The 11127-nt window shown below is 42.7% G+C and overlaps 1 protein-coding gene across 1 annotated transcript; it reads right to left on the bottom strand.

The window, feature by feature from the left end:
* Positions 1-1742: 1742 nt before the first annotated feature.
* LOC138893504 (uncharacterized) lies at positions 1743-2444 on the bottom strand. The gene has a single exon (XM_070178107.1). It carries the CDS (start codon positions 2442-2444, stop codon positions 1743-1745), a length of 702 nt encoding a protein of 233 aa, XP_070034208.1.
* Positions 2445-11127: the final 8683 nt, after the last annotated feature.

Genomic DNA, 11127 nt, shown 5'->3' with positions numbered 1-11127 from the left:
GCCACTCACACCTCCGTACCGGAGCATCTGGGCTTCTCCTTTGAACATGCCCGAACCATCTAAGCCTCGCTTCCCGCATCTTGTTATCAATGGGAGCCACGTGCACCTTCTCCCGAATAACATCATTCCTAATCTTATCTATCCTAGTATGCCCGCACATCCACCTTAACATCCTCATTTCTGCTACTTTCATTTTCTGGATATGTGAGTTCTTAACGGGCCAACACTCATCCCCATATAACATGGCTGGTCTAACCACCGCTTTATAGAACTTACCTTTGAGTATTGGTGGCACTCTCTTGTCACACAGGACTCCAGATGCTAACCTCCACTTCATCCATCCTACCCCAATACAGTATGTGACATCCTCGTCGATCTCCCCTCCCCCCTGGATAACCGAACCAAGGTACTTGAAGTTGCCTCTACTCAGGATGACCTGTGATTCAAGCCTCACATCCACGCCCACTTCCCCTGGCTCAGCGCTGAATTTACACTCCAGATATTCCGTCTTCGTCCTGCTCAACCCTCAGACTCAAGAGCCTGTCTCCAAACCTTTAGCCTCTCATTAACACCGGCTCGCGACTCATCAATCAGAACTATGTCATCGGCAAATAGCATGCACCATGGCACATCTCCTTGAATATGGTGTGTTAACGCGTCGATCACGAGGGCGAATAAGAATGGTCTGAGCGCAGAACCTTGGTGTAACCCCATTACAACCGGAAACTGCTCAGAGTCGCCTCCTACTGTCCTAACCCGAGTCTTAGCCCCATCATATATGTCCTTAATCACCATAATGTAGGGAACCGATACACATTTTGCCTCCAGGCATCTCCAGAGAACTTCTCTAGGAATCTTGTCATACGCTTTCTCTAGGTCAATAAAGACCATGTGCAGATCCTTCTTCATCTCTCTGTATAGTTCCACCAACTTCCTAACAAGGTGTATAGCTTTTGTAGTCGAACGACCCGGCATGAACCTGAACTGGTTGTCGGATACAGACACTGTCATCCTTACCCTCACTTCAACCACCCTCTCCCACACTTTCATGGTATGACTCAGTAATTTGATACCCATATAATTGTTATAACTCTAGATATCACCTTTGTTCTTATACAATGGGACCACCGTACTCCACCTCCACTCATCCGACATCCTCTTCGCCTTAAAAATAACATTAAATAACCTAGCCAACCACTCCAAACCTGCTCTCAACACACACTTCCAAAATTCCACCAGAATCTCATCTGGACCGGTTGCTCTGCCCTACTCATCTTACGCATAACTCCCACGACCTCATCAACCTCGATACGCCTGCAGTACCCAAAGTCACGATGACTCTCGGAATGCTCCAATTCGCCTAGCACAATATCCTGATCCTCTTCTTCATTCAGAAGTTTATGAAAGTAGGTCTGCCATCTCCTCTTAATCTGGGCATCTTCCATTAATACTCTACTATCTTCGTCCTTGATACATCTCACTTGGTCCAAATCCCGAGCCTTCCTCTCTCTCAACTTGGCCAACCGGAATAACTTCTTCTCGCCGCCTTTTTTCCCCAATTCCTCGTACATACGACCATATGCAGCAGTCTTAGCCTTTGTGACTGCCAACTTAGCCTCCTTCCTAGCTGTCTTATACCTCTCCATGCATGCTCGCCTCTCCTCCTCATCTATGCTCCCCACTAACTTCAGGTACGCCACTTTCTTAGATTCCACTTTACCTTGAACCACTTCATTCCACCACTAGTCTCCTTTATGCCCACCAAAGACGCCCGTCGAGACTCCTAACACCTCTCTCGCAACCTCCCTAATACAGTATGTTGTCGCTGACCACATAGTGCTTGCGTCACTGCTGCTCCTCCAAGCTCCTATAGCCGACAACCGCCCTTCCAACTCTTGGACTTTATCCTTAGCTAAGGCTCCCCACCTGATTCTCGGACTTCCTCGAGTAGACCTTTTCCTCCTCTTTAACATAATACCAACGTCCATCACTAAGAGCATATGTTGCGTCGCGAGTATCTCACCCGGAATCACCTTGCAATCCTTGCACATTCCTCTGTCACCTCTCTTGAGGATAAGATAGTCAATCTGAGTCTTCGCCACCGTATTTTGAAAAGTAACCAAATGGCTCTCCCTCTTTGGAAAGCTAGAGTTCACAATCACCAACCCAAAAGCCTTAGCGAAGTCCAACAACGATGTACCTCCTCTGTTCCTCTCCCCAAAATCGAAGCCTCTGTGCACCTCGCCATAACCACCTGCAGTCGACCCAATATGCCCATTGAAATCCCCTCCTATGAATAGCTTCTCAGTAGGCGGAACCTGACGTACAATCTCATCTAACCCCTTCCAGAAGCATTGTTTATCCTCCTCATTTAGGCCCACATGCGGCGCATGGGCGCTAACGACATTTAGGGTGCACTCTCCAACCACCAACTTAATAATCATCAATCTATCATTCACTCGTCTAACCTCGACCACAGACTCTCTGAGTTCCCTATCCACCAAGATGCCCACTCCATTCTTACCTTTCTGGACTCCTGAGTATCAAAGTTTATACCCGTCCGCGTCCTTCGCCCTCGACCCTACCCACCTAGTCTCTTGGACACACGCTATATTGACTTTCCTCTTCTGGAGGATCTTCGCCAACTCTATAGACCTACCCGTCAATGTACCTACGTTCCATGACCCAATTCTCAACCTACAGACACCCTTGTTCCCTTTACCTCCCTTGCCTCCCACCCCACCTCCTATGCCCTACCCTACCTCCCGCCCCACCCCCGTTCCCCCCGAGGACATGACCTCACTCGACCATCCCAGACCACAGCCACTATACTTACGGCAGAGTAAGGGGAATCACTATCACGCACAATATAACAGACCAAACAGAAGAAGACAAGTTGCAACTATAGGCACACTAATACGGTGAATAAACTAATACGAACTAAGTTGACAATAATTTAACTAACACAACAAAGGAAAATTGGAAAACGAGAGGTACCAACACGAGTCCAATATTAACAAATAGCAAATTTTAAGCAAGAGCAATAGAACCTGAAGTCACAACGAGTGCTTAGAAAGGTATTGTCCACAACAACTATATTTTGGAAGTTCCCGCCCACTTCGTCTGAGGCTCGCTGGAAAGTAGTTTCCGCCGCCGCCGTCGCTAGGCTAGGTCAGTACGCCAGAAAATAGAGGGACGAGGTGGAAGAGACGAGGTATAGGGGAGAGAAAGAAGGGAGAAGAAGAAAAGGGAAAGGGAAATAAAAAGAGAGGGCAGATCTGGGGAGCAAAAAGGGGGTACAAGAAAACAAGAAAGAAAGGGAGGGGGGGAAAGGGAAGTAACGGGAAGAAGGAGAAAGCATGAGAGAGAAAGAGAGAAAAAGAAGACAAGGGGTGGGGTGGGGTAGGGGCCGGAGGTCTTACCTGGTCCGCCGGAGGTCCGGTGATTTAGAGAGAAAGAGATGTATGAATATAGAAAGAGAAAGAATAGCTATTGAAATTACGCCTAATAAACGTAATTAAATCCTAAAAATGCAAAATAAACCTAAAATGCTATGCAATGAAGATTTTGGATATTTTTTGGTATTTTCTTATGATTTTAAGATATTAATTATGCAACTAAATGCAAACAATAATTAACAAGAAATTCCTAGAAATTATATGAAAAATTAAGACAATTAGAAGAATCTATTTTTGTGGATTTTATAGGAGTATTTTTCACAGGGCAAAAATTACGTGCTCACAGCTGCCCTCTTTGCTCAGAAACATGAAGAATATTTGGGCAAAGATAAAGTGAGCAATTACGAGCATTTTTTGCCCGTTGATACTCCGTGTGAAGCGTTTTGAAAAAGTTTGGCCGAACCTTGCTTCGGAGGTTGCCTACATATCCTCGGCTATAAAGGAATCAGGTCAGTGTAGTTCTGGAAATTTTGGTAGCTGGGACTACCGAGAAGCTGTGATTTCACTGTTGTTGTTGTTGTTGCTTGCTGAGCTCCTTATTACACCAAAATCAAAATGAGAAAGCCTATCAGCTACGAGTTACAAGATTCTTATCTATAAGTCTTTTGAAGCTTGATCTTGAGTCTTGGTTGGCTCTTCACGCACACTCTAATCTGAATCTTGATGCTTGCTAGTGGCATGTGCTAGTTCATTCTTCTATGGTTTCTTCGGATCAAGACCGGACATTCAAGGCTCGTGACTTCAGTCATGTCTTGAGCAGTCCACATCTTTTCTCCGCTTCTGCATTTTGGATTCACTTTTTTTCCTTTTCTTTTCTTTATTTTGGATTGAGACTTCTTTTTGGTCATCTCGAACCCTATGGCTCGAGGTAACAACTTGCTCAGACACCAAAACAAACGAACGAACGAAATTTTTCTTCCCCAGTTTTCACTAGAAAATTTTCGTGAGTTATTTGTAAACAAAACTTTATACTACTTCATTATTGAAAGCAAATAAAAGTCGGATTGGTGTACCCTGAGAAAACAGAGACTAGGGAGTGGAGACCCTATGTCTAAAATGAAATCAACTAGGGAGTGGAGACCCTATATTGGAAAAACGACTAGGGAATAGAAACCCTATGTCTAAAACAAATCAACTAGGGAGTGGAGACCCTATGTCTAAAATAAAATCAACTAGGTAATGGAGACCCTATGTTGGAAAAGCGACTAGGGAGTGCAGACCCTATATCTAAAACAAAATCAACTAGAGAGTGGACACCTATGTTGGAAAAACGACTAGGGAGAGGAGACCCTATGTCAAAGATAAAATCAACTAGGGATTGGAGACCCTATGTCTAAAATAAGATCAACTAGGGATTGGAGACAAAAACAACTAGGGAATGGAGACCCTATGTCTTAAATAAACATTAGCTAGAGAGTGGAGACCCTATGTTGGAAAAGAGACTAGGGATTGGAGACCCTATGTCTAAAATAACTTCAACTAGGGAGTAAACACCCTATGTTGGAAAAGACACTAGGGAGTGGAGACCCTATGTCTAAAATAAACATTAACTAGGGAGTTGTCACGACCCCAAATTCCCTCTGTAGGATATCGTGATGGCACCTAGTCTCTAAGACTAGGTAAGCATATCAATGCGGAATAATAATAAATATCTGAAATAATTAAACAACAATTCAAATAATTTCAACTCCCAAAACCCGGTAGAAATAAGTCAAAAGCTTCTAAGAATTTATTCTCAATATCTCCATATATGAAGGTCTAAAGAAAAATAAGTAAGCAACATAAAAATGATAGAAGGGGACTCCGGAGTCTGCGGACGCTGACAGATATACCTCGAAGTCTCCGTGCGTAGGTAACTCACTGACGTCTAGGCTGGTAAGATGTACCTGGATCTACACAAAAGATGTGCGGAAGCGTAGTATGAGTACACCATAGTGGTACCAAGTAAGTGCCAAGCCTAACCTCGGTAGAGTAGTGACGAGGTCAAGTGAGACCCTACTGGAATATAATAATGGCATGGTAAAATGTTTAACAATAGAGTAAAATAAAATAACATTGGAAATGAATCAAGTAGTATGTCACTATTTAATTACGCAAAATAATGGCAAATAATATCTCGCGGAAACGAAACAGAATTTCCTTTCAACTTTAAGAAAATCACAACAAATAATCAAGGCAATTGCAGCCATAAATTAATATCAACAAGGGCACTCCCGAGGTACGGCCTCGTAGTCCCAAATCATAAATAAATTCACAATATCCCATTTCTTTATCTCACAGCAGGAGCCTTCACAATTTATTTTTAAAGAAAATATTTTTTCCGAAATAGCATCCCGCGTTTTAGTCATCCTTATCATACAACATGACTTCTAGTAGTTTTCCCTACTAGCCACGGGTATCAAGCCACCCTTATCTCACCGCATGCATTTTAATTCCCAGACCTTATACCACTGCATGCGTATTCATAGCACAATATATTATAATTTGCACCTCAAGTGCTCAAATAATTTATCTTGCCAAAATAATTCAACAACAATATTTTTCCACAATAAAGAGCTCACGGTTCATGCCAAAATAAATCATCAATAATATTTTTCTACAATAAAGAGCTCACGGCTCCATCACAATGAGTACAAAAAATCTTACAAAAATATTCAAGAATAGATAATTCAGGAAAATAATATTTCAAAATCTTTAATACGTTGCTTCAATATCAAATTTAAAATGTAAAAATACTTCATTTTTAATAATGTTTAATTTAAAGAAAATCACCCTTCAAATAATGCACAGAATAAAAGAAACCAAGTTTCAACTAAACAGGTATAACAATTAGCAGGAAAAGGTCAAACAAATTTAAAGTATATGTCTCAGATTAATGATGAAGAATATAACAAGATAAAATAATTTAATAAATGTGCAACAATGATCTACACAATTTAAAAATATAATCTTTCACATTTAGCCCGTGTACACACTCATCACCTCGTGTACACGACTTTCAACACATTTCAATAATTATATCAATATCAATTCTAGGGAAAATTTCCCCCACACAAGGTTAGACAAGTCACTTCTTTTTCCTCGATTTTCAGACTCCGATCAACTCGTATCTAGTCATAATTAATTCGATACAACCAACAAAAATTATAGGAATCAATTCATAAGAAAATATTATATTTTTCAATAAAATCCAAAATTAGCTCAAAATTTGCCAGTGGTATCCACGTCTCGGAATCCAGCGAAACTTATAAAATTCAACAACCCATTCAACTACGAGTTCAACCATACCAGTTTCACTCAAATCCGACTCCGGATCGACACCGAAATCTCAAAAATTCGTTTCTATGAGATTTCTAAATTTTTTCCAAATTTCTATCTCAAAACACTAATTAAATGGTGAAAATAATAATATATTCGTGTATATTGACCAAATCCGAGTTAGAATCACTTACCCCCAATGTTTTTTCCTTGATAATATATCAAAAATTGCCTCTGCTCAAGCTCCAAGTTGTTAAAAATGGCGAATGGGACGAAGCCCCCCTATTTTTATAACTTACAGATATGTCCAGGTTGACCTCGATCATGGAATCTGATCTTGGACCTCGATCATGGGGAGTCCGATCATGGGTATTCCGACCATGGGGAGTCCGATCATGGGGGAGTCCGATCATGGGGGAGTCCGATCATGGGCTGCCTCGCTCTTGGGCTGCCTCGATCTTGGGCTACCTTGATCTTGGGCTCGATCACAGCCCAAAATTTCCAGCAGCAGAGAAAAATTGCAGCAGCTGTTTTAAGTTTAACTTTTGACCCGTTAACCATCCGAAACTCACCCGAGGCCCCCGGGAACTCAACCAAATATACCAACAAGTCATAAAATATCATACGAACTTAATTGAAATCTCAAATCATATAAAACGACGCTAAAGTCACGAATTATGCTCCAATTCAAGCTTAATGAAACTTAAAATTTCCATCTTCAACATTCCATGTCGAAACCTATCAAGTCATAAATGACATAACAGAGCTGTGAAAATTTTTAGAACTGGATTCCGACCCCGGTATCAGAAAAGTAAACTCCCCGATCAAACTTCCAAACTTTAAATTCCTATTTTAGACGTTTCAAGACTAATTTTGCTACGGACTTCCAAATAAAATTTCGATCATGCTCCTAAGTCCAAAATCAACATACGGACCTGTTGGAATCATCAAAATTCTATTTCGGGGTCGTTTGCACATAATTCGGCATCCGGTCACTATTTGAACTTAAACTTTTAATTTTTCATCAAAATTTCATATCTCGGGCTAGGGACCTCGGAATTTAATTCCGGGCATACGCCCAAGTCCCAAATCACGATACGGACCTACCAGAACTATCAAAATACTAATCCGAGTCTGTTTGCTCAAAATATTAACCAAAGTCAACTCAGTTGAGTTTTAAAGTTCTAATTCATATTTTAATCTATTTTTCACATAAAAACTTTCCAAAAAATTTTACGGATTGCGCACGCAAGTCGAGGAATGATAAATAGTGCCTTTTCGAGGTCTTAGAACATGGAATTAATTATTAAATTTAAAGATGACATTTTGGGTCATCACATTCTCCGCCTCTAAAATAAACGTTCGTCCTCGAATGGAGTTAGAAAAAGTACTTGAGCTGGTGAATAAGTATGGATAACAGCTGCACATAATATATCATGCTCGGTCTCCCAAGTCGCCTCCTCGACCGGATGACCCTCCACTGTACCTTCACGGAAGCAATGTTCTTTGACCTCAGCTTTCGAACCTGCCTATCTAAAATAGCCACTGGTTGCTCAACATAAGATAGATCATTGTCCAACTGAACCGAACTGAAGTCTAACATATGAGACAGATCGCCGTGATATTTCCGAAGCATGGAAACATGGAATACCGGATGAACTGTAGGGAGACTAGGTGGTAGTGCAAGTGTGTAAGCCACATCTCCAACTCTTTCAAGAATCTCAAAATGCCCAATATACCTAGAGCTCAACTTGCCCTTCTTCCTGAATCTCATCACACCTTTCATAGGAGAAACCCGGAGCAATACCCGCTCACCAACCATGAATGCAACATCACGAACCTTCCGATCCGCATAACTCTTATGTCTAGATTGGGCTATACGAAGCCGATCCTGAATCAACTTAACCTTTTCCAAGGCATCCTGAACCAAGTCTGTACCCAATAGTCTAGCCTCGCCCGGTTCGAAGCAACCCACTAGAGACCGGGATCGCCTACCACACAAGGCCTCATACGGAGCCATATGAATGCTCGACTAATAACTGTATTTGTAAGCAAACTCCGCAAGTGGTAAGAACTGATCCCAAGCACCCCCAAAATCTATCACACACACACGAAGCATATCCTCTAGTATCTGAATAGTGCGTTCGGACTGCCCGTCCATCTGAGGGTGAAATGTTGTACTCAACTCTACCCGAGTACCCAACTCATGTTATACTGCCCTCTAGAACCATGATGTAAACTGCGTACTCCGGTCATAGATGATAGATACTGGTACACCGTGAAGTCTAACAATCTCACGAATATAGATTCGAGCCAACTGTTCGGAAGAGTAGGCAGTCATCACAGGAATAAAATGAGCTGACTTGGTCAATCTATCCACAATCACCCAAGCTGCATCGAACTTATTCTGAGTCCGTGGGAGCCCAACAACGAAATCCATAGTGATCCTCTCCCATTTCCATTATGGAATCTCTAACTTCTAAAGCAATCCACCCGGTCGATGATGCTCATATTTCACCTGTTGACAATTTAGACACCGAGCTACATACTCCACTATGTCTTTCTTCATCTGCCTCCACCAATAGTGTTGTCTTAAGTCCTGATACATCTTTGCAGCACCCGGATGAATGGAGTACCGCGAACTGTGAGCCTCCTGGAGAATCAACTCACGTAAGCCATCTACATTGGGTACACATAGCCTGCCCTGCATCCGTAGTACACCGTCATCTCCAATAGTGACTTCCTTGGCATCATCGTGCTGAACTGTATCCTTAAGGACAAGCAAATGGGGGTCATCATACTGACGCTCCCTGATACGATCATAAAAAGAAGCCAAAACTTGACTCGGCTCGGAAACATCCAATCTGACAAACTAGTTGGCCAAGGCTTGAACATCCAAGGCTAAAGGCCTCTCTACTACCGGTAAATATGCTAAGCTACCCAAACTCTCCGCCTTACGACTCAAGGCATCGGCCACTATATTGGCCTTCCCAGGATGATAGAGAATGGTGATATCATAATCCTTAAGCAACTGCAACCACCTCCACTGCCGCAAATTAAGATCATTCTGTTTAAACAGATGTTGTAGACTTCGTTGATCGGTGTAGACCTCGCAATGGACACCGTACAAATAATGCCGCCAAATCTTCAAGGCATGAACAATATCTGCTAACTCAAGGTCATATACAGGATAATTCTTCTCATGCACCTTTAACTGTCTGGACGCGTAGGTAATCACCCTACCGTCTTGCATCAACACTGCGACGAGACCAATACGCGATGCATCACAATACACAGTATAAGACACTGAACCTATAGGTAATACCAATACCGGGGTTGTAGTCAAATATGTCTTTAGCTTTTGGAAGCTCTCATCACATTCCTCGGTAACGGAGCACCCTTCTGGGTCAATTTGGTCATAGATGCAGCAATAGAAGAGAAACCCTTTACAAATCGGCGATAATACCCTACCAAACCAAGGAAACTCAGCTGCGCCAGGGTTCTATGACTGTGTCAAAGTATGCGGTCTAATTCAGTGATTTGGCGAGGCATGCACCAGCCTTAGTTGCTACTGTTCGATAGCGGGTTCGTAGATTTATTGAGGATCTCCACCCTATTATCAGATACAGTATGGCTCGAGAGCTAGAGATGGACATCACATACCAACATAAGTGTCAATTGTTATGAGATTGGAAGGTATGCGGATCCGGGAAAGGGAAGAGGGGGAAGCTAAGAGACCCCGAGATTCTGGCACATATAATAATTCTCGTGCCCCAATTGCAGCCCGTCATGGTAGAGGTTACGCGAGTCGTCCTATTCATTCAGCACTTTCAGCTTCCAGTGGTATTCCGGCTACTCCTAGACCTCAGGTTCCATATTATGCATGGCCAGTGTCTTCTGTACCTCCTGTACGGGGTGCTTTCAGCGGGCAGTCTAGTCGATTAGGCCCGAGCCAGTCCCAGCAGCCACGTCCTCCGAGGGCTTGTTTTGAGTGTGGTGACACTCATCATATTATGAGAGATTACCCTAGATTTAGGAGGGGTGCACCTCCACAGATCTCTCATGCCCCACTTATTCCACAGGGCCCTCATGCTTCTCAGGTTATGATTACTGCACCAGTTGCCACTCCACCTGCACAACTAGCCAGAGGTGGAGGTCGGGCGGGTAGAGGTCGCCCTAGAGGGGGAGGCCAGGTCAGATATTATGCCCTTCATGCTAGGACATAGGCAGGTGCATCCGATTCTGTTATCACATATATTATTCCGGTCTGCCACAGAGATGCATCAGTCTTATTTGATCCATGCTCCATTTATTCTTATGTGTCTTCTTATTTTGCCCCGTATTTGGGCGTATCACATGATTCCTTGAGTTCTTCTGTTTATGTATCTACACCCGTGGGTGAATCGATTAT

This window comes from Nicotiana tomentosiformis, chromosome 6 (assembly GCF_000390325.3).
Source record: "Nicotiana tomentosiformis chromosome 6, ASM39032v3, whole genome shotgun sequence".
Lineage (NCBI taxonomy): Eukaryota > Viridiplantae > Streptophyta > Magnoliopsida > Solanales > Solanaceae > Nicotiana > Nicotiana tomentosiformis.
This window is presented reverse-complemented; position numbering and strand designations above follow the sequence as displayed.

Coding starts and splice junctions, on each gene's coding strand:
- LOC138893504 (XM_070178107.1), bottom strand. CDS start 2,444: ATGATTATTAAGTTGGTGGTTGGAGAGTGCACCCTAAATGTCGTTAGC.